General features: G+C 44.4%; 1 protein-coding gene across 4 annotated transcripts in view; it reads right to left on the reverse strand.

Annotated features, from left to right (window-relative positions):
- gphna (gephyrin a) overlaps positions 1 to 24445 on the reverse strand; it is a 117361-nt gene extending 92916 nt beyond the window's left edge. For all 4 annotated transcript variants that reach the window (XM_065025804.1, XM_065025803.1, XM_029675876.2 and 1 more), the window contains exon 1: positions 24365 to 24445. In XM_065025804.1, coding sequence (XP_064881876.1) covers positions 24365 to 24428 — 64 coding nt within the window. In that variant the 5' untranslated portion in view covers positions 24429 to 24445. The remainder of the gene's footprint in view (positions 1 to 24364) is intronic.
- Between the last annotated feature and the right edge of the window lie 1121 nt (positions 24446 to 25566).

Below are 25566 nucleotides of genomic sequence, written 5' to 3' on the forward strand. Positions count from 1 at the left end.
TTGCACTTTTCGCACCAAAGTACGTTCATCTCTAGGAGACAGAATGCATCTCCTTCCTGAGCGGTAGGATGGCTGCGTGGTCCCATGGTGTTCATACTTGCGTACTATTGTTTGTACAGGTGGACGTGGTAAATTCTTGGGGTTTGGAAATGCTCCGAAGGATGAACCAGACTTGTGGAGGTCTACAATGTTTTTTTCTGAGGTCTGGCTGATTTCTTTTGATTTCCCCATGATGTCAAGCAAAGAGGCACAGAGTTTGAAGGTAGGCCTTGAAATAAATCCACAGGTACACCTCCAATTGACTCTAATCATGTCAATTAGCCTATCAGAAGCTTCTAAAGCAATTACATCATTTTCTGGAATTTTCCAAGCTTTTTAAAGGCACAGTCAACTTAGTGTATATTATCTTCTGACCCACTGGAATTGTGATTATTTCACTTATAATTCACTCTGTCTGTAAACAATTGTTGGAAAAATTACTTGTGTCATGCACAAAGTAGATGTCCTAACCAACTTGCAACAACTATAGTTTGTTAACAAGACATTTTTGGAGTGGTTGAAAGATGAGTTTTAATGACTCCAACCTAAGTGTATGTAAACTAGTTTTAATGGCTCTAACCTAAGTGTATGTAAACTTCAGACTTCAACTGTATGCAGACAGGATTAAAAGTATGTTAACATTGTAATATTCTGATAGCCAACTTTCTAGCTCCGCCCACAACTTCTGGACTTCGTAGAATTCCCAGAGAGCATGGATTATTGAATCATTATACATTTTACACTTGAGACATGACTGCCGTTGTGCTGTCGAATGTGAATTTTGACACGTGTATAATCAATTAATCAAATTGATTTATAAAGGCCTTTTTACAAAGTGCTATACAGAAACCAGCCTAAAACCCCAAACAGCAAGCAATGCAGAAGCACAGTGGTTAGGTGGTAAGGAAAAACTATACTTGAGTTTATATGGATTAAGCACACATTTGTAATTTTCGTTAGTTATGCTTCAACTTTCCCTCCATGCTAACATCAGTTCTTTTAAAGTCGTTGTTCCAATAGTTTATATTATTTTCTAAGAGATTGTCAGTTGGATATTCTCTCTACAAGGTTTTGTATATCTTACCCATCCATATGAACATTATTTTCTGACCCAAATATGATTCCCTCAAGGTTGCTCTGGTGTCCAGGAGATTTCAAATCTACATTTGGTGATATGTAACTTTTAAGTTGCATGTATTTGAAACTATTTTGAAACTACTCTTTAAATTATGTCATGGAAATAAATGTATTTCCTGTTACTAAGTCAATTTCAGTTGCTGTGCCTTTAGTTTTCCATGTGGCCCAGTGTGTCTGTAAATCTAAATTGGGAACAGATATTTAACAGAGATGTTATCATCATTCTGTTACCAAAGTTTGCATCTGCAGTTCTTCCAGTAAATTTCGTTTTGTAAAATGTTCAGTGTAAATTGTTAAAAGTAGTCCCTGTGCATAGAGTTGTATAGTTTGTTAAACTTTGAAATAAATGGTTTTTGATTGGCATACATTTTAAAACTGAGTTAAAACCTGTTATGGCTGCGATCCCCGTACAGGGACCAACATCAGGGGAAATTTCAGAGTGACAACTAAAAATACAATTTCGTAACATTAAACATTCTTGAAAATGCAAGTGTCTTACACCATTCAAAATATTAGAATCTTGGTAATCAAACTACTTTTTCCAATTTAAAATAACTATTACAGAGAACAAATCCCATGCTTTTGTTTGAGAAGAGCAATCAAGAACAGAAACATTTTCCGCCATGACAGTTTTTACACATTCACATCTGAAGGTAAAATTATGACTTACATTCTGATATCTTGCTCTTATTTCTCTTCCTGAGAGACCCATTGATCAAATGAAGTGCCGTTTTCATTGATAAAAATCCATTTTTATAGCTCCAGTCTCAATCCAATTACTATACCCCAGCCCCAATCCCAGCCCGTCTCAATCCCATTACTATACCCCAGCCCCAATCCCAGCCCCAGTCTCAATCCCAGCCCTATACCCCAGCCCCAGTCTCAATCCCAGCCCCAGTCTCAATCCCATTACTATACCCCAGCCCCAATCCCAGCCCGTCTCAATCCCATTACTATACCCCAGCCCCAATCCCAGCCCGTCTCAATCCCATTACTATACCCCAGCCCCAGTCTCAATCCCATTACTATACCCCAGCCCCAGTCTCAATCCCAGCCCCAGTCTCAATCCCATTACTATACCCCAGCCCCAGTCTCAATCCCATTACTATACCCCAGCCCCAATCCCAGCCCGTCTCAATCCCATTACTATACCCCAGCCCCAGTCTCAATCCCAGCCCTATACCCCAGTCTCAATCCCAGCCCCAGTTACAATCCCAGCCCTATACCCTAGCCCCAGTCTCAATCCCAGCCCTATACCCCAGCCCCAATCCCAGCCCTATATCCCAGCCCCAGTCTCAATCCCAGCCCCAGTCTCTATCCCAGCCCCAGTCTCTATCCCAGCCCCAGTCTCTATCCCAGCCCCAGTCTCAATCCCAGCCCTATACCCCAGCCCCAGTCTCAATCCCAGCCCTATACCCCAGCCCCAGGCCTATACCCCAGCCCCAGGCCTATACCCCAGCCCCAGGCCTATACCCCAGCCCCATACCCAGGCCGATTCTTCATTCATTTGAAGTGGGAGGATCAAAACGAGGTGATAGTTATATAACAAGACACAGAGGATGATTCTCTCTCTAGTCTCTACCTGCTAGGAAATACAAACTGGCTGGGGGAGAACATAATACTATTAGAAAGAGAGAATGAGAGAGTGAGGAAGGGGGAGGGAAAGAGAAAGAGAGATTAGACCAACCTCTGGAATATCCACTACCCTGCAATGCAGCTGTTCCCCCTCTCTCTTCACATCTCTCTATGTGTGTTTTCCCACCCTCCATCTCAGTGACTCTCATTCTGACCTGAGTATAACCACCACAGCCAGGACAGCCATACCATATATTAAACATCACTGAATTATCTTGGCAAATGAGAAATGCTAACTAAAAGGGATATAAACATGTGTCCAACATTTGAGAGAAATAAGCTTTTTGTGTGTATGGAACATTTCTGGGATCTTTTATTTTAGCTCATGAAACATGGGACCAACACCTTACATGTTGCGTTTATATATTTGTTCAGTATAATATTATCTCCTGCAGAACAAAGCAGTTATTGCAGTGAAATGATAAACCAAATGTACATGTTTAAATCGGGAACAGGAGAGGAGAAATATGATTTATTTATTTCAGCATCTTCATAGAATAAATGAGCAGTTAGGGACTGTCTGTAAAGGTGCTATCTTTATCAGCATAATAAAAGCTGATATTATTTCAACCACATAACATATGTATTTAAGCCAAAGTGAAATGCTATCAGAAATATGTTGGGCTGTTTTCACAGCTTTTAATTCCCTTAAAACCGGTCAAACTGATGTAATATGGACATTTTGCATGGAATATCTGTCCCATTTAAAAAATATATAATTGCATTTTCTCCCTGGTCCCTAAACATCTTCGCTGTGCGAGAGAAGCAGAGATGAAAGATAACCGATGTCAACTACATTGAAGCATTAATTTTACTGACTTATGTTATGACATTTTCTGGTGAGCAAGGGTTTATTTATTCTTCCAGGTCAACAAGTAATGTAGCTAGGCTAATTTATTAACAAGTTGACTAACAAATAGCCTAGCAAAATGTCAGAAATTAGAAGCAGGAACACATCTATATGGAACAAAAATATAAAACGCAACATGTAATGAGTTGCACTGCATGAAGCAAATGGTGCTCACACCAGATACGGACTGGTTTTCTGATCCACACCCCTGCCTATTTATTAAGTTATCTGTGACCAACAGAAGCATATCTGTATTCCCAGTCATGTGACATCCATAGATTAGGGCCTAATGCATTTATTTAAATTGACAGATTTTCTTAAATGAACTGTAACTCAGTACAATCTTTGAAATGGTTGCATGTTGCATTTATATTTTTTGTTCAGTATAAATTAGGTTAAAAAAATAATATCCTGTACCCCCTGTAAAACAAAAAAATGTACAGCGCATCTGACTGTAGAGCACATGAACTATAATAGTGGATTAGGGTTGGGTGCAGGCATCAGATTTTCAATTTGTCACATAGGTCGGGCAGTTGCAGACGGGTTATTAGCAATTATGGGCAGGTGCGGGTGAACAAACAGCTGACCCGTGCATCACTAACACACACAACATAGATACATTCTACACTACTGATGACAGAGAGGGAGAAAGCTAGAGAGAGATGTTTTATTGTAGACAGAGATGGTTAAAAAGAGAGGGAGAGAAAGAGCGAAAGCGCAATCACCTGGAATTTCTTCATTTTAATTAGTTTGAAATAATTACATCATGCAGCAGCAGAGTCCTGGGGTTGCATCCCAAATGGTACCCTATCCTCTATATAGTGCACTACTTTTGACCAGAGTCTTATGGGCCCGGGGCAAAAGTAGTGCACTACATAGGGAATAGGGTGCTATTGGGACATAGAAAAGAGTCCTGGAGTCTTGCAGTAACAGCTCTATGTAAAGGGCATCTCCTCCTTTATTGAGGTTTTATAAATATTGAATAGATGCTTCTGACTAATAAAACAGCTCAATGCAGAATTTGAGGGGAAAAAATGAGGTTTTACGGGAAAAGAAATTTGGAGAGATTATTAATACGTTTTTCCTTGAAACTACTGTGCTGATCCATCCTCGACTGACTCAATCCTACCTTAACCCTCTTTTCCATCCCCCTCCCCTCTCCCATATCATCCCTTCATTCCCCCATCCTGCACTGGGTAGAAATATAGCAAAACCGGTGAAAGAAAAGAGGAAGGGAAGAGAGAGGGGAAGAAAAATTAAGGGAACAATGGAAAGCAAGGGACATTGTAAGGAGGGATGGAGTGAGTAAGAGATGGGCGAGGAGAGGACATGAGAACACAAAGGATGTAAAGATGGACAAAGAGGAGAGGAGATGAATGATGAGGAAGGCCAAAACATACATCTTAGATTGACAGGTCTAGTCGGAGCGAGGGAGAGGAGAGCAGAGCAGAGAAGAGAAGAGGGTGAGAATGAGGGAAGGAGAGCAAAGGGCAGAATGATAATGAGTGAAGGAGAGCAAAGGATGCTAATGAGTGAAGGAGAGCAAAGGATGCTAATGAGTGAAGGAGAGCAAAGGATGCTAATGAGTGAAGGAGAGCAAAGGATGCTAATGAGTGAAGGAGAGCAAAGGATGCTAATGAGTGAAGGAGAGCAAAGGATGCTAATGAGTGAAGGAGAGCAAAGGATGCTAATGAGTGAAGGAGAGCAAAGGATGCTAATGAGTGAAGGAGAGCAAAGGATGCTAATGAGTGAAGGAGAGCAAAGGATGCTAATGAGTGAAGGAGAGCAAAGGATGCTAATGAGTGAAGGAGAGCAAAGGATGCTAATGAGTGAAGGAGAGCAATGGATGCTAATGAGTGAAGGAGAGCAATGGATTCTAATGAGTAAAGGAGAGGAAAGGATGCTAATGAGTAAAGGAGAGGAAAGGATGCTAATGAGTAAAGGAGAGGAAAGGATGCTAATGAGTAAAGGAGAGGAAAGGATGCTAATGAGTGAAGGAGAGGAAAGGATGCTAATGAGTGAACGAGAGGAATGGATGCTAATGAGTAAAGGAGAGGAATGGATGCTAATGAGTAAAGGAGAGGAATGGATGCTAATGAGTAAAGGAGAGGAATGGATGCTAATGAGTGAAGGAGAGAAAATGATGCTAATGAGTGAAGGAGAGAAAAGGATGCTAATGTGTAAAGGAGAGCAAAGGATGCTAATGAGTGAAGGAGGGCAAAGGATGCTAATGAGTGAAGGAGAGCAAAGGATGCTAATGAGTGAAGGAGAGCAAAGGATGCTAATGAGTGAAGGAGAGCAAAGGATGCTAATGAGTGAAGGAGAGCAAAGGATGCTAATGAGTGAAGGAGGGCAAAGGATGCTAATGAGTGAAGGAGAGCAAAGGATGCTAATGAGTGAAGGAGAGTAAAGGATGCTAATGAGTGAAGGAGAGCAAAGGATGCTAATGAGTGAAGGAGAGGAATGGATGCTAATGAGTGAAGGAGAGCAAAGGATGCTAATGAGTGAAGGAGAGCAAAGGATGCTAATGAGTGAAGGAGGGCAAAGGATGCTAATAAGTGAAGGAGAGCAAAGGATGCTAATGAGTGAAGGAGAGCAAAGGATGCTAATGAGTGAAGGAGAGCAAAGGATGCTAATGAGTGAAGGAGAGCAAAGGATGCTAATGAGTGAAGGAGAGCAAAGGATGCTAATGAGTGAAGGAGAGGAATGGATGCTAATGAGTGAAGGAGAGGAATGGATGCTAATGAGTGAAGGAGAGCAAAGGATGCTAATGAGTGAAGGAGAGCAAAGGATGCTAATGAGTGAAGGAGAGCAAAGGATGCTAATGAGTGAAGGAGGGCAAAGGATGCTAATGAGTGAATGAGAGAAAAGGGAAGGATGATAATGAGGGAAGGAGAGGAGAGGGCAGGATGATGAGGGACAGATGATAATTAGGAAAGGAGAGGAAAGGATGATAATGAGGGAAGGAGAGGAAAGGGAATGATGATAATGAGGGAAGGAGAGGACAGGGAAGGATGATAATGAAGGAAGCAACAGAGAGATTTAGATTTATAGAGGGGAGTGTCGCGAGTCCTGCCACTGGCTGCCTGCTCCTGTGAATGAAAACACACAAACACTTCCATTCCCCTGTGGTGAGAACGCATAGTAATTATCCAAAAGCCTTCACACTGATGACCTCCGTCATTGGCTGAGCCTACTGGACACACACCTACTGTGGACAAGGGTGGCATGTCATTACCATAACCCTGCTCCATCAGATCAACACTATAACACTACAGTTTCAGCAAGCACTATACATGATGACATAGATGCGGTGAGGGCAATCCAACTCGGCCAAAACAATGCAATTGACACGAAAAAGTGTCGGGGAAAGAGCCGTTGGGGAAAGATCCCAAATCTCCTCATTGCCTCCCATCAAAATTATCCTAGATTTAGGCTATTGTTTATGTATGTGTATTTCACACCACGTTGAGATAAAAATCAGAGTACAATGCTTGTATGGATGTCAACCCCAGAACATGTTCATGTCATCTTAGCCAATCAACTGCATTACAGTTAAAACTGGCTTTGACTACCACCACCGATTTCTGCATGCCAGCTATGCTAACGAATGGGAGTTAGCATTTAGCAGTCACTTCTTCTAAACCTGAAAAGGGACCACTTCTAAATGTTACGCAGCAAAAACTGCCAAATATATCAACATCGGACATAAGTTACCACATTGTGGGCCTGGTAAAATACGTAAATCATGAAGGATTTGGGGGAATATCCACTTTGATTGGTGCACATTCAACAAATCTGACCTAACTAGTCAATGGAACGGTCTGCGTTCCAATGACCCCTTTACCACTAATGTACTACTGCATAGGATATGCACACTGGTGCTGGCTTCCTGGACCCAGATTCTCCTTTCAAAGTGCTTGTAACCCCCTAGAGTTGATCAAAGTTACATAACAAACAATGTCAACTGATATCTCTAGATTAAACCTTTTTTGCATTGGACACGGCTCAGTCCACCGCAACCAGTGTCGCACGTCCGCTTGTGAGCTAGAGCGGCGTTTGTCAGACCGTGAGACATCCCGAGAATTGGTCTTCTCACGAAAACGTCCTTAGCATACCAGTCTATGGAAAGGGGAGACTCTCACAATGGTGTTCTCTGTTTTGTTCTACATCCTCCAAAAGTGTCAGGGGACTCGTCTGAAGTCAATATCGTCAATGTGCCAACTTCTGTTTGTAGCGTCCGAACCGTTTGGGCTACAAACTAATGTGACTAACCCCACTGTGGAAAGGGGAAATTCTCACGAACACGATGGTGTTCTCCGTTTTGCACTACGAGACCCACAAGTGTCGCGGGACCAGTACCGGTTTCAAAAACTGTACGAAGTATGAAGGGTGTTTTGTGCCTACCCCCCTTAGGATAGGGGACGGTTGCGTCCCACTTGGGCAAAAAACAGGGAAAATGCAGAGAGGCAAAAAAGAAAAATTATATAAAAATCAAACGTTCATTAAATCACACATGTAAGATACTAAATTAAAGCTACACTCGTTGCGAATCCAGCCAACATGTCAGATTTTAAAAAGGCTTTTCAGCAAAAGCATAAGAAGCTATTATATGATAGCACAATAGTAAACAAAGAGAGTAGCATATTTCAACCCTGCAGGCGCTACACAAAACGCAGAAATAAAATAAAAACATGCATTACATTTGACAAGCTTCTTTTGTTGGCACTCCAATATGTCCCATAAACATCACAATTGGTACTTTTGTTCGATTAATTCTGTCCATATATATCCAAATGTCCATTTATTTGACGCGCTTGACCCAGAAAAAAACAGCTTCCAAAAAACGCAACGTCACTACAAAATATTTCAAAAGTTGCCTATAAACTTTGTCAAAATATTTCAAACTACTTTTGTAATACAACTTTAGGTATTTTTAAACATTAATAATCGATCAAATTGTAGACGGGTCTATCTGTGTTCAATACAGGAAGACAACAAACCATGCTACTTTTCACATCTTGCGCACTCTCAACAGTGTTACCTAGTTCCTAGATGGCCTACTTCTTCATTGCACAAATGAATAACCTCAACCAAATTCCAAAGACTGGAGACATCCAGTGGAAGCGGTAGGAACTGAAAACAGGTTCCTAAGAAATATAATTTGCCAATGAGAACTCAGTCAACAGACAGAGACCAAAAAAATTATAATTCTGAACGGTTAGTCCTCGGGGTTTTGCCTGCTACATAAGTTCTGTTATACTCACAGACATGATTCAAACAGTTTTAGAAACTTCAGAGTGTTTTCTATCCAAATGTACTATTAATATGCATATCTTATATTCCAAATTCTATATTTTAACAAATATATATATATTTTTTGATACCTAAAGTAAAACAAATTCAAAACCACATAGCTAAATTATACATACTATGACCATCTTAAAACATTTTTTTTTTTTTTTACTTATAACCCCCCCACGTCTTACATGCTGACCACACCGCTTGAGTCGTGTGCGAGAGCTTTGCAAAATACATTTAAACATACGTTATTCAATTATTGCACCCATGCTGCTCGCTCGCGCCAACGAGCGTCTGCGTTGCCAAGCACTAAAATAGAAGTCAGTTCTATTTGTGACGCTGAATGCGGTGCGGTGCAAGTCCTGCCTCTCCCATCTCCTCATTGGTTTATAAAAGCAGATACCCACGTGCCATCTCCTGATTGGTTATACCCACGTGGGTGATTGAAAGATAAACTGAGTTCGGTCGGTCGTCGTGTTAACTATGATGGCGGCAGGTAGCCTAGTGGTTAGAGCGTTGGACTAGTAACCGAATGGTTGAAAGATCGAATCCCCGAGATGACAAGGTAAAAATCTGTCGTTCTGCCCCTGAACAAGGCAGTTAAACCCACTGTTCCTAGGCCGTCACTGACAATAAGAATTTGTTCTTAACTGACTTGCCAAGTTAAAAAGGTTTAAAAAAAAACTGATGCCAATAGTCATATAAAGTCCAAAGAATAAAAATCCTGGAAGGAGGAGAGATGACTAGAAACGATTTGGTTGACCATTTTATGTGTGGTTTAATTATCGGAGTAGAGGACTTTGTGCATTTCAGGTAAAATAACTCAATGTCTATATCCCAGGACAAAATTAGCTAGCAACAGCAAGCTAGCTAGCTCATTTGCCATAAATGTTTAATGCTTTTTGACCTGTCCCCAAATTAATATAATTGTTTAAAAGTTTTTGATATTTCAACCTGCGTGTCGTGATCGTGTTTGGTGTGGGGGGACAAAATCAATTTGCGCAAGATGGCACACAGCGGATTGGGTACGATGTTAGACTCCAGAGATTAAGTCTAGGAAGAGGAAGACACACTGAATGTCACCAGGGCCCCAGAGTGGCTCAGCGGCCTAAGGCACCACATATCAGTGCAAAGAGGTGTCACTACATACAGCCTGGATTCGAACCAAGGTGTATCACAACAGACCATGATTGGGAGTTCCATACGGCGGTGCAAAATTGGCCCAGCGTCGTCCGGGTTTGGCCGGTGTAGACCGTCATTGTAAATAAAAATTTGTTCACTGACTTGCCTAGTTAAATAAATGTTACATTGTTGTGTTTAAAAAAAAAACTATGAATCCCCTATGATGCCTACTATGGTCAGGATAAATGTGTCAGTGCTTTTACCCTGCTGAGGTAGACCGGCTGTAGATGTGCTTAATTAACAGGCCCACAACCACTGTCACTGCTGCTTACTGTCTCTCAGTAAACAGGATATAATTCCCATTGCGTGTCATTCCCGTAACTCTGCGGCACTAAAGACTAAACAGGCTAAGAGACTAGACTTGTCACTGCCACATCACATATCTCCATACATTAATTGGCTGCCTGGCAGCCCTGCAGATAGCAAAAGGCCAAGGGATACATTACAGTAACTACAGCACTAAACAGGCTGACAGCAAGTCATTCCAGTAGCCCTGCCGTACTAAACCTGTCTCATACCTCCTATAGGCTATACTGTATGTGCTGATATGCAGATGGCAAAATGCCAAGGGATGCATACTATAATGTAATCTCTATTCAACATAATCTGATCATCTCATCCATAGAAGGGGCTGAAAGTATGGATGTGTCCCAAATGGCACTCCTATTCCCTTCATATACACAAGCAGGGAACACGGTACAATTTGGGACGGAAGCCTATGTATGTCAGTCTGTTACTATAGAAATGTCATGTGTCCCTGCTGCTTGCATGAGTGAATTATTGTGAATAAAAGAGTAGACATTATGAGCTATCTCTGTGTATTTGAGTGAGTGCAATTGTGTGTGCACTAAGACCACACTCAACAAGCTGTATAGGGCTATAAGAAAACAAGAAAATGCTCATCTAGGAGATAGAGTTCCTAGTGGTCAGTGATTTTAATGCAGGGAAACTGAATTCCATTTGACCTAATTGATAGCAACATGTCACCTATGTAACTAGAGGCTAAAACACTCTAGATCCCCATTCCTCCACAGAGAGACGCATACAAAGCTCTCCCTCGCCCTCCATTTGGCAAATCTGACCATAACGTCATCCTCCTGATTCCTGCTTATAAGCAAAAACTCTTACAGGAAGTACCAGTGACACGCTCAATACGGAAGTAGTCTGATGAAGCAGATGCTAAGCTACAGGACTGTTTCACAGCACAACAGGTGTGGACTAATAGTGAAATACTTCCTCACAGGCACTTCCCAACAATGCAGAGAAAGAAAATAGAGAATAGAAAAGTAAAACAAGTAATAATAAAAGTAACAATAGATACACAATGAGTAATGATAACTTCACTATATACAAGGGTTGCGGGTACTTTAGATAACCTGTCAGGCAGAGAGCGCTTGCATCTCCCAAACAGCTGGTGCGTGGATCGAAAACCGACAGCGGTAGGAGAGATGTTCCAAGTTATGATATCTACTAGAAAATGCTAAGGCAAGAATGGGTATGAAAACCAGGAATTCAACAAATTCAAAGTCTTGGTTGAATATTTGCCATGCGGAATTGAGTCATCATGGAATAGCCTCCCTTAAAAATCAGACATTTCCTCTAGGCTCTTAAGTCCTTGAAAAGTTATTGAAGTTATGATGGCCGATTAAGATGTTCTACTGCTCCAATATAATTATTCTGTAATATCATTTCTGACCAGTTTTAATGAGAGATGTCGTCGCTGTCGTTTGTTTCCCGCCATTTCAATTGAAGGGGGTTGAATGTTCGCTTCAACTTTCTATTCCATACAAAGCATTCCGATTACAAAGCATTCCGATTACAAAGCATTCCGATTACAAAGCATTCCGATTACAAAGCATTCCGATTACAAAGCATTCCGATTACAAAGCATTCCGATTACAAAGCATTCCGATTACAAAGCATTCCGATTACAAAGCATTCCGATTACAAAGCATTCCGATTACAAAGCAAACACGGTTATTGGTCATTTTCTCGTTTTAAAACATGCGACATTAACGCTTCAACATCTGACCAGCTACCTGATGGACAGACTTCATTAGTGTGTTTCAGTTAGGAGCATGCTGTCAATTTAGTCAGGCAACGCCCACATTATTCTGACATACAGTGCCTTCAGAAAGTATTCAGACCCCTTCACTTTTTCCACATTTTGTTACGTTACAGCCTTATTCTAATATTGATTTTTTTTAAATCCCCTCAATCTACACACAATACCCCATAATGACATCACAATACCCCATAACGACAAAGCAAAAACAGGTTAAGAATGTTTTGCTAATCTATCAAATAAAATAAACTGAAATATAACATTTACATAAGTATTCAGACCCTTTACTGAGTACTTTGTTGAAGCACCTTTGGCAGCAATTACAGCATTGAGTCTTCTTGGGAATGATGTTACAAGCTTGGCACACCTGTTGAGTTTCTCCCATTCTTCTCTGCAGTTCCTCTCAAGCTGTGTCAGGGTAGATGGGAGCGTTGCTGCACAGCTAGAATTCAAGTACAGGTTCTAGCTGGGCCACTCAAGGACATTTAGAGACTTGTCCTAAAGCCACTCTTTCATTGTCTTGGCTGTGTGCTTAGGGTCGTGTCCTGTTGGAAGGTAAACCTTCTCCCCAGTCTGAGGTCCTGAGTGCTCTGGAGCAGGTTTTCATCAAGGATGTCTCATTCATGATGGTTCATTTTTGCCTCGATTCTGACTAGTCTCCCAGTCCCTGCCACTGAAAAACATTCCCACAGCATGATGCTGCCACCATCATGCTTCACCGTAGGGATGGTGCCAGGTTTCCTCCAGACGGGAGGCTTGGCATTCAGGCCAAAGAGTTCAATCTTGGTTTCATCAGACCAGACAATCTTGTTTCTCATGGTCTGAGTCTTTAGATGCCTTCTGGCAAACTCTAAGCAGGCTGTCATGTGCCTTTTACTGAGGAGTGGCTTTCGTCTGGCCACTCTACCATAAAGACCTGATTGGTGGATTGCTGCAGAGATGGTTGCCCTTCTAGAAGTTTCTCCCATCTCCACAGAGGAATTCTAGAGCTCTGTCAGAGTGACCATTGGGTTCTTGGTCACCTCCCTGACCAAGGCCCTTCTACCCAGATTGCTCAGTTTTGATGGGAAGCCAGCTCTAGGATGAGTCATGGTGGTTCCAGACTTCTTCCATTTAAGAATGATGGAAGCCACTGTGTTCTTGGGGATCTTCAATGCTGCGGAAATGTTTTGGTACCCTTCCCCAGATCTGTGCCTGGACACAACCCTGTCTCGGAGCTGTGCCTGGACACAATCCTGTCTCGGAGCTGTGCCTGGACACAATCCTGTCTCGGAGCTGTGCCTGGACACAATCCTGTCTCGGAGCTGTGCCTGGACACAATCCTGTCTCGGAGCTGTGCCTGGACACAACCCTGTCTCGGAGCTCTATAGACAATTCCTTCAACCTCATGGCTTGGTTTTAGCTCTGATGTGCACTGTCAACTATGGGACCTTATATAGACAGGTGTGAGCCTTTCCAAATCATGTCCAATCAATTTAATTCACCACATTTACCAACTTTGCAAACATTTCTAAAAACCTGGTTTCACTTTGTCATTAATTAGTGCGACCAAATCTCAACTGAAAAAGTGTAGAACCCTACAGGGTCTCGGCAGCATCAAGTCAGAAGGAAACATACTCTCCACATGGTCCAGTGTTCAGCTCAGTGCTCAACTCCTGAATGTCATCGACTCTCACCACATTAGTCATGTTGAATGAAAAACTCATTATATACAGTACAGCTAAAGCATATCTGACTGTGACCTCGTCCTACTTCCCCCATCCATAACGGTTTAGTAATAATAATAAACAGGGGTATTACTAAACTCTGTGTGTGTGTGTGTGGGGGGGGGGATTTAAAGCAGAGGAAAGAGGCAGCAGAAAACAGAACAATTCTTCTTTCCTTGCTTCAATCATCATCATCATCACACACACACCCACACTTCCTGTATGGAGAGAAGTCAGCTCATTGGGTTGGAGGATATAGATTAAGGCTGGCTGAGGATTTTGACCCCGATGCTCTTTTTGTTGTTTCTCTCCACACTGTGTGTGTGTGTGTGTGTGTGTGTGTGTGTGTGTGTGTGTGTGTGTGTGTGTGTGTGTGTGTGTAACCTGTGTCGATGGGCAACCGGAGGGTGCATGTGACGCATCTAGTACAGTAGTGCCAAGGTAGAGGTTAGTTGCTTGCCTGCTTACCACATGCTTGCATACTCTTGCTTACAGCTCGCTGCCACCGTCTAGCCCTTGTGGTGAATTGGGGAGCAGCTTCATGTACAAGTCTCCCCTTGCCGGTACAAAACCCTCTCCATAACCAAGACTCCTGTCGGGCCTCTTCGCAGCAGCACACGTTAACTGGTTGTCTTCAAACCCCAGGCTAACCCGGCAGGCGATCTTAGAGCAGCAGTGGGCCCCAGAGATGTGTCTGTACGGCAGGGGATCTTAGAGCAGCAGTGGGCCCCAGAGATGTGTCTGTACGGCAGGGGATCTTAGAGCAGCAGTGGGCCCCAGAGATGTGTCTGTACGGCAGGGGATCTTAGAGCAGCAGTGGGCCCCAGAGATGTGTCTGTACGGCAGGGGATCTTAGAGCAGCAGTGGGCCCCAGAGATGTGTCTGTACGGCAGGGGATCTTAGAGCAGCAGTGGGCCCCAGAGATGTGTCTGTACGGCAGGGGATCTTAGAGCAGCAGTGGGCCCCAGAGATGCGTCTGTACAGGTTCACCTCTGTGTGGACACGTCCTGGCAGCCATCAGCCACTCTCTCGCTATCTTGTGGGTTCGTCTGGTACGACAAAGGCTAGAGGAGCACACCCTGAGAGAAAAGCAGCGCGCGGTAGGCAGACGCAGACAGACTGTGGTTCAGGAAGCCTCCTGCAGTGGAAGATTCTGAGTTTCCCCCCTTGCCACTGGAATTTCAAACTTCCTACAGTGAAGTAGTGCTGTTGGGGATTGCGCAGCCTCAGCAGAACTTTAAATAACTTTCTTTGCGCAGGTATCCACTTCTGACCTCGGTGAAGTCAATCAATCGGAAACCGGACTAAAGTCTAGCGCCGTTGAGATGTCTGGTGACGGGGGAAGCAGGCACAGGGCTATTATGGTCGCCAGCAGGCACAGGGCTATTATGGTCGCCAGCGGGCACAGGGCTATTATGGTCGCCAGCGGGCACAGGGCTAGGCACAGGCACAGGGCTATTATGGTCGCCAGCGGGCACAGGGCTATTATGGTCGCCAGCAGGCACAGGGCTATTATGGTCGCCAGCAGGCACAGGGCTATTATGGTCGCCAGCAGGCACAGGGCTATTATGGTCGCCAGCGGGCACAGGGCTATTATGGTCGCCAGCGGGCACAGGGCTATTATGGTCGCCAGCGGGCACAGGGCTATTATGGTCGCCAGCGGGTACAGGGCTATTATGGTCGCCAGCAGGCACAGGGCTATTATGGTCGCCAGCACAGGGCTATTATGGTCGCCAGGGGGCTATTATGGTCGCCAGCAGGCACAGGGCTATTATGGTCGCCAGCAGGCACAGGGCTATTATGGTCGCCAGCAGGCACAGGGCTATTATGGTCGCCAGCAGGCACAGGGCTATTAGGGTCGCCAGCAGGCACAGGGCTATTAGGGTCGCCAGCAGGCACAGGGCTATTAGGGTCGCCAGCAGGCACAGGGCTATTATGGTCGCCAGCAGTTGGGACTTGAGTGGCAGCTGCTCTCTGCCAACCCGTGTGACTGAACAGTTATCTACCCAGCCTCACTGAAACACCTGTCGGCATAAGTGAAAGACTCATGTCTCTCCGTATCCTCCTAGCCAAGATACGTTATGCTGCTCTTCTCAATGTTACCATCTGAAAATGAGGCAAAGCACTGCTTCTATCAGAATTCTGACACCATCACAAAATTACTAGACAAAGTGCACAGGACAGCCCCACATCTGCTACCCTCAGCAAGCAAAAGCATGCATCGTGCAAGGAAGTGCAAACAACCTTGTATACTCTGCAGAAGGAATGGTGGATGAATAAGGCACAGGAAATACAAATTGAAAAACGACATGCACAATTTCTACAACTCAACTAAAGCTATCTATGGCCCTAAAAGTCGCTCCATCACCCCCATGAAAACAGCTGATGGCACTGACAACATCCCAGCAGAGATACTTAAGAAGGTAGGTTACTTCAGCAAAAGAACGCACCAACAGTACATCACGGAGGTTTGGGACTGGGAGATCGTCCCCCAACAGTGGCGGGATGCAAACATTGTCACCATCTATAAGAACAATGGTGACAAGTCCATCTGCAGCAACAGCCGAGGGATATCCACTCTGGCTGTTGCCGGCAAGGTCCAGGCCCATGTGATGCTACACAGGCTGGTAAACAACATCACAGAGGAACTGCTGCCAGAGTCCAAATGCGGCTTCAGAAAGAACAGGAGTACAGTCGACATGATATTCACGGCACGGCAACTCCAGAAGAAGTACGTTGAACAACAACAGGACCTTTCCAAGGCCTTCGACACAGAGCAGGGAACTACTATGGGGCATTCTACTCAAATGTGTCTGTCCAGACAATTTTGTTAACATCCTTAGCTGGTTCCATGATGGGATGATGGCCATAGAAGGGTAGGAGTCAATTCCCTTTGGAGTAAGCATCAGTGTGATGCAGGGGTGTATGCTGGCACCTGTAATCTAACATCTTCCTCTTATTTGTCACCCAACTTCCCCACAAGGAGCATGAGGAAAGCAGCGGCGTTGCGATGGACTTCAGGCTGGATGGTTAACCTACTCAACAACAGGAGGCTCCAAGCAATCACCAAGGTTTTGACGGAGCGGGTTCTTGAGCTGCAGTATGCTGATGACTGCGCTCATGGCCTTCAGACCTTCAGTCTGTCCTTGTAGCAGCTGTGATGGTCTATAGCAGGATGGGACTGTCTATCAACACCACCAAGACAGAGGTGGTTTGACAGAGATGGTTTGCCAATGGAGATCCAGCCCTCCACCCACCACGCCAGTCTTCCCCATTGAACACAAATTACAGGCAATAGTCTTGTCCTTCAAAGGAAGCATCCTCTCGGAGGACTGCAGCATCGTTCTCAAAAATCAAATTAGGATCAAGCATCATCTGCCTTTGGGAAACTCAGACGCAGGGTCTTCCAAAACAGGGATCGCCACCTCCACACCAACGTCTCCGTCTATCAAGCTATCTGCATCACACTTCTTTACAGCTGCGAAGCCTGGGTCACTTAGAAAGCTACGTGACTGACTGCTCAATACACCACAGAGGAGTGAACCTCCAGGGTAACAGAAAGCTACGTGACTGACTGCTCACTACACCACAGAGGAGTGAACCTCCAGGGTAACAGAAAGCTACGTGACTGACTGCTCACTACACCACAGAGGAGTGGACCTCCAGGGTAACAGAAAGCTACGTGACTGACTGCTCACTACACCACAGAGGAGTGAACCTCCAGGGTAACAGAAAGCTACGTGACTGTGACTGCTCACTACACCACAGAGGAGTGGGAGATGTGAAGTGCGGTGCTACAGACACACCCCTCTATGAGAGTAACTCTGGCGCAGGTACTGCTGGGATCAGTAGCAGAGTGGAAGCTAGAGAGGTCCAATAACCATATCCCAATCACCACAGATAATGCCAAGAACCAAGTAAATGCAGTGATAGAGGCTGGACTGGGGCCACAGGTAGCTTGCTTTGCACTTGTGATCAATTTAGGATCCCAAAGGGGAATCTCAGGTAACCAGATGGACCGCCTCCTTGGGAGGATCAGGAAGGTGGTTTCCTTTTTCCACCGAAGAACAACAGCCACTCATGTGCTTAAGACCAAGCAGGAAATGTTACAGCTACCGACCCACAAGCTCATACACCATGTCACAACAACATGGAACTTCACTTTGACATGTTGGAGCTCTATCTTGAGCAGCAGACAGCTGTGCACTCTGCACTGACAGACAAGACCCTGATAAAACAAAGACATCGTCACCTTGTCTGTTGATGACGTGAAAGTGGCAGAGGAGGTCCTCCAGGTGTTCAAACCCCTCAAAACAGTTAAACCTACTGAGCACTGAAACTGCACTGTCTGTGTCCATGATCCTACCTCTGAAAACAAGGATTCTGCAATCCATGGCCCCAAGTGAGGAAGACAGCACCATCACTAGAGATGTCAAGGCTGCCATTAGAGAGGACCTGAACCACAGATACCCCCCTAATGTACAGGACTACCTTCATAGATCTATTGCACTGGATCCAAGGTTCAAGTCCCTGCCTGTTCGAGTCCCTGCCTGTTCGAGTCCCTGCCTGTTCGAGTCCCTACACTACGCCGGAGGACAAACAGTGATGTCACCACTGAGATTGTGGCCACTCAAGAGGTAAAAAAAAAAGATAAGTCAATAACTTTAATAATAAATATAGTGCAGTCTAATGTTAATCTATGCATACAGTCCTCCCGACTGTATGTAATGAAACCTAAGATTACCTGGGGTACCAATGTAAGAAATAACAAACAAAAAACAAAATACTGCATAGTTTCCTAGGAACGCGAAGCGAGGTGGCCATCTCTGTCGGCGCCGGAAGTAGAAACATGACCGAATACAAACAGTGTAACTATTCCCTCCGCAAGGCAATCAAACAAGCTAAGTGTCAGTATAGAGACAAAGTAGAGTCGCAATTCAACGGCTCAGACACAAGAGGTATGTGGCAGGGTCTACAGTCAATCATGGATTACAAAAAGAAAACCAGCCCCGTCACGGACCAGGATGTCTTGCTCCCAGACAGACTAAATAACTTTTTTTGCTCGCTTTGAGGACAATACAGTGCCACTGACACTGCCCGCTAACAAAACCTGCGGGTTCTCCTTCACTGCAGCCGACGTGAGTAAAACATTTAAACGTGTTAACCCTCACAAGGCTGCAGGCCCAGACGGCATCCCCAGCCGCGTCCTCAGAGCATGCGCAGACCAACTGGCTGGTGTGTTTACGGACATATTCAATCAATCCTTATCCCAGTCTGCTGTTCCAACATGCTTCAAGAGGGCGACCATTGTTCCTGTTCCCAAGAAAGCTAAGGTAACTGAGCTAAATGGCTACCGCCCCGTAGCACTCACTTCTTTCTGTAATCATGAAGTGCTTTGAGAGACTAGTCAAGGACCATATCACCTCCAGCATACCTGACACCCTAGACCCACTCCGATTTGCTTACCGCCCCAATAGGTCCACAGATGACGCAATCGCAACCACACTGCACACTGCCCTAACCCATCTGGAAGACCTATGTGAGAATGCTGTTCATCAACTACAGCTCAGCATTTAACACCATTGTACCCTCCAAACTCATCATCAAACTCGAGACCCCGCCCTGTGCAACTGGGTACTGGACATCCTGACGGGCCGCCCCCAGGTGGTGAGGTCATGTAACAACATCTCCACCCCGCTGATCCTCAACACTGGGGCCCCACAAGGGTGCGTTCTGAGCCCTCTCCTGTACTCGCTGTTCACCCACGACTGCGTGGTCATGCACGCCTCCAACTCAATCATCAAGTTTGCGGACGACACTACAGTGGTAGGCTTGATTACCAACAACGACGAGACAGCCTACAGGGAGGAGGTGAGGGCCCTCGGAGTGTGGTGTCAGGAAAATAACCTCACACTCAACGTCAACAAAACTAAGGAGATGATCATGGACTTCAGGAAACAGCAGAGGGAGCACCCCCCTATCCACATCGACAGGACAGTAGTGGAGAGAGTAGAAAGATTCAAGTTCCTCGGCATACACATCACGGACAAACTGAATTGGTACACCCACACAGACAGCGTTGTGAAGAAGGCGCAGCAGCCTCTTCAACCTCAGGAGGCTGAAGAAATTCGGCTCGTCACCAAAAGCACTCACAAACTTCTACAGATGCACAATCAAGAGCATCCTGTCGGGCTGTATCACCGCCTGTTACGACAACTGCTCCGCCCACAACCGTAAGGCTCTCCAGAGGGTAGAGAGGTCTGCACAACGCATCACCGGGGGCAAACTACCTGCCCTCCAGGACACCTACACCACCCGATGTCACAGGAAGGCCAAAAAGATCATCAAGGACAACAACCACCCGAGCCACTGCCTGTTCACCCCGCTATCATCCAGAAGGCGAGGTCAGTACAGGTGCATCAAAGCAGGGAACGAGAGACTGAAAAACAGCTTCTATCTCAAGGCCATCAGACTGTTAAACAGCCATCACTAACATTGAGTGGCTGCTGCCAACATACTGAATCAAATCTCTAGCCACTTTATTAATTAAAAATTGGATGTAATAAATGTATCACTTGTCACTTAAACAATACCACTTTATATAATGTTTACATACCCTACATTACTCATCTCATATGTATATACTGTACTCTATACCATCTACTGCATCTTGCCTATGCCGCACGGCCATTGCTCATCCATATATTTATATGTACATATTCTTATCTCATTCCTTTACACTTGTGTGTATAAGGTAGTTTTTGTGAAATTGTTAGATTACTTGTTAGATATTACTGCATGGTCGGAACTAGAAGCACAAGCATTTCGCTACACTCGCATTAACATGTGCTAACCATGTGTATGTGACCAATAAAATTTGATTTACATATAGTGGGTAAAACAGTATGTAAACATTATTAAAGTGACCAGTGTTCAATGACTATGGGGCATGAGTTCCAGATGGAATTAGCTGTCTGCCTTCCTTCACTGACAGCCAGGTCTTATAGGTGTTACAGATACAATATCTGATCACAGATCAGCCAACAAAAGGCTTTAGAGAGGTTTTACACAATAATTACAGATCTGTGGAGTGTTGAATATCCAAACAGATAAGATGCCACACACGTCCTCTCACCTCATCGACACGTCCTCTCACCTCATCGACACGTCCTCTCACCTCATCGACACGTCCTCTCACCTCATCGACACGTCCTCTCACCTCATCGACACGTCCTCTCACCTCATCGACACGTCCTCTCACCTCTTCGACACGTCCTCTCACCTCTTCGACACGTCCTCTCACCTCTTCGACACGTCCTCTCACCTCTTCGACACGTCCTCTCACCTCTTCGACACGTCCTCTCGTCCTCTCACCTCTTCGACACGTCCTCTCACCTCTTAGACACGTCCTCTCACCTCTTCGACACGTCCTCTCACCTCTTAGACACGTCCTCTCACCTCTTCGACACGTCCTCTCACCTCTTCGACACGTCCTCTCACCTCATCATTTACATTTAAGTAATTTAGCAGACGCTCTTATCCAGAGCGACTTACAAATTGGGACGTCCTCTCACCTCATCGACACGTCCTCTCACCTCATCGACACGTCCTCTCACCTCATCAACACGTTCAAACTTCTTTCATTGCTGGCAGACAGACAGACTTGGGTTGGTTGTTCAAGGTCATTTGTCTGAAAAGTCTCAACAAGCTAATAGTCTTTGTAAAAGGTTGAACGCAGACAAAACTCTTCTGCTACTTACACACATAAGAGATATGGTGATATCAACACGCAACTGAGGCTGTTATGCAAAGGCAGGGGGGGGAGAGAAAGCAGAGACTGAGCATGTAGCATAGCATCAGGTTGTGATCAGTGCTTTGAACAGCAAAGAGACAGGGGCTGTCAGGCAGACGGTCTACTCTACTCATCCTGGAAGAATCTTTGATGCCAAACGCAGCTCCTTCAGATGGAACGTTAAGAACCAGAAGACTTTTTGAAAGGTTTTTATTTTCTGTTTCTCACGCCAAGTTGTTTTTGTATTTTGTTTATTAAGGATAATACCGCCACAAAATTCTAAATAACTCAAGACACACTGCATTTTCACTCGATGGACTATAGGAGGCTAAACATAAAATATGACAGACAGATCGGGTGGACAGGACAGACAGAGACAGATCGGGTGATGCTCAGATCAGAAGGACAGACAGACCGTCGAACAGATAGCAGACTGATCAACTGGATCGACAGACAGACAGCACAATTTCTTAGGCTACTACTAAAGTCCCATCACATACTGCATATCCCTGACCAACACAAATGAAGCACACCACTCACTTTAAACACACACACACCTGAAAGGACGATTAGCATAGCTGCCACTACACACACACACACACACACACACACACACACACACACACACACACACACCTGACAAGGCCCATTATCATAGCTGCCAGCCACTAGACACACAGCAGGTTTTGGTTTCACTACACCACAGGAGCTGTCTCTGGCACAGTTAAACACAGAGATACTGTACTGTCAGGCTGGTAGGATATATGGTGCTTTCACCTGCCCAATACACACAGACAGGCCCAATAACACACACTTTGTAATAATAAGTCATAGTCATAGTAAATTCTTATTTTAAAACCCAGGACTACTGTATGTCTAATTGAGAACATACAGTAGACAGACTATACTAATACAGTAACATCAGAAGCCCCGGCCACACACACAGTTCTGACAGGCTCAGTTTGCCTGTTATAGAAATGGGTAAGAAAATGTGTAGTCTGCCACTGAACCCTCCCATTGGCATTTCCCAGTGAGAGGCTTCACAGAGGGAATCCTGAGATCTATGTTTGAGGAAAGACCATACGGAGAGCAGACAGGACCGATGGCATTTAACGATGGGAGAAAACAGCCCTTTTAGCTAAGAGCTAGGTGTTCACCTCTTCAAGTAGGCTTGTAGACACTATCACTATCATTCACATTAGTCATCAACAGTAAAATACTGACGTACTAGTCAAATTAGTAGCCTATATTAGTATTTTCTATTTGCATACAAAATCCACAATCTTAACAGCTCATAATAACTGCACGACTCATTGGACTGTCTGAAGGTCTCTGAAGCAGACATGTTGGGGGGCAGCATTCAGGCTTGCAAATGGTCAAGCACTGCTTACTTTCCACAGATACGCATCTGCTTCAGCAAGATGTCATAAATAAAGCTGAAGAACTCTTTCGACTGAAGGTAGAAAGAGTACCTATGCCTAATGATGAACGCCGCTAAAAGAGCGGTAGCGGAACATGTAATTTGGGAAAACCCCTACGCCCCACCCATCGTATCGCAATCAAAAAAATCCTTAGATATTTCTTGAATAAACCGCTGCCCTGATACGCTCCATTTCAGCACCACAATTCAATGGACAGCGCCTAACCTGAATCTTGGGGGCGGGGTGGGGTGCTCGTGTGTGATAGCAATCTGACTACCGCGGAGGACTATAGTTAAGAACGTGTGTGTGTGTCACGAAGCATGACAGGCACGTTACTTTTGTGCACAGAGGCAGTGGAATGCCAATGTTGTCCAACGGAGTCATCTTTTACCTATTATTCTTGCCATATAAAGAGGGTCCGGTGAGTGGGACAGGGATAGCAAGCTCAGTAGCCAGAGTCTTGCCTTCGGATAAAAAAACGATTATACTCCACGGCTGGCTATAGGGACTACAGCTGCACCAAAACACAGCTCCATTTTGTCATGCATCCAAATTAAATCTATTTCAACAGTCATCTGTATTGTTTGGTGGGGCTATATATAACTAGCAATCCGAATGAAAATTACACGCTCAAGAACAAATTACGTCGCAACCTTCCACACTACAACTGATGCAATCTATCTGCAATATTAGCTTATTTTCCATATGAATAGCAATACTAACTTGGCAAACAACATAATTCGGTAACAGTATAGCTTAGCAATCATGCTGAAAATAAGCTAATGTAAGAATTCATTCTCATATATGCAGATCTCATATTCGAGTCCGTGACACTGGCATAACCTGGCTCGTGCTGCTCTGCTTTGCCAGGCTAGTTGCTTTTACCTTGCGTACAATACATGAATTATTCAAATCACTAAACAGTTTTCACCTTCATGGATATATCGTGTTTCTTGCGTATGAAAACCGCTGAAAGGATGCACATTTTAGAATATATACAGAGACAAACCTTTGTAAATCACCAGCGATACAGAAGTCAAGAACACGGTCAAGCAGTGAGTGGCAGCAAGTTAACCGTTTGACAGGCTCGAGAAGCCGATACAAGATAGCCACAGCTCAGCTAGCTAGCTGGCCACAACCCGGTGGAAAGCAAGACAGCAAAAACAATCATACACAATTGACACACAAGGGTAGCCGGAGGTGGCAACAAACGTTTTAGACAGATTTGTAAATTACCCGTTAGAATTCCAACTCGTATTTGGTGGTCGTGGTTGGTTAAAATCATCCCTTCCGACGCCATGTTTACCACCGCTTTCGCCAGTACTGAGGATCCAGAGATAATCAATGGCAGAGCGCATCGAACGAGGGGGAGGCGGATGGAGGAATATCAGAGAGGAAAAGGCAAAGCGAGAGGATTTACTCCACCCAAAATCTGTCCTCGTGAGATAAGCCTTTTTTTGTATGGAGGTCTATGAGAGTGTCGAATTACGACAGACTTATTTGATCGAATAGATGTTTTGTAATGTTTAGCCTGTTACAAATGTACTGACATAAGTGGATGCACGTGGCATTCTGGCAACTTTAAGTTTGCCTGTTGTCTGCCCTCACGTTGGCTAGCACTGTCCCACCTGATATCGCCATCTCGCCTGTCTTCCATCGTTGAAGATAATATTTCCATTGTTAGAGGGGTTACTCGAATATCTTGTCAATATAAGATATACTTTTTGGGAACATAATGGGAGCTAGGCTAGAGAAGCCGAGCTCAGATCATGCAGAAGGACGATGTTCATAGACACATTTATATTTAGAATCAACCCTGTTCTTTACTGTGCGTGGGCAGTCAGAAAGGACTCTTTGTACAGATATGTGAATGCATGCATTCCTGTGGAAACCCTTACAAGTAGTCTGGATCCAAAATGGGAGGTGCTTACAGGCCTACTGCCCATAATTGAATTATCGTAGTGGTGTCTTATTGGCATGTAGGTCTACTACTGTCTCTTCTAAGATGCCCAGGTTTTTATGACACAGGGAGTCAGTACTTGCTCTGTAACCTCAACATCGCTGGTTAAAGCTCTGTGACGGAGCTGTTCACTCTCAGTCGCTACATTAGTGGCAGAAGTGGGATTGTCCCAGTGGTTTTTGGGCATTTGTGTGGGACACCTCTAAAATGGCTAAATAATACAATTCTAAATACTATTTCGTCACACTTTATTTGGATAGTCTGTATACGAGCTGTTGATAATCAACTGCTTGTTAAGGTTATGGTTAGGTTAGAGTTAGGGCTAAGGTAAGGGTTAAGTTCAGGGTTAAGGTTAGGGATATGGTTAGTAGATAGTTGAAATGTTACTGATCGTCTGTAGATAGTCGATTTGTAGATGCTTAACAGACTATCCAAATATCAAATGTATTGATAAAGCCCTTTTTACATCAGCAGATGT

This window comes from Oncorhynchus nerka, linkage group LG12 (assembly GCF_034236695.1).
Source record: "Oncorhynchus nerka isolate Pitt River linkage group LG12, Oner_Uvic_2.0, whole genome shotgun sequence".
NCBI classification, from domain to species: domain Eukaryota; kingdom Metazoa; phylum Chordata; class Actinopteri; order Salmoniformes; family Salmonidae; genus Oncorhynchus; species Oncorhynchus nerka.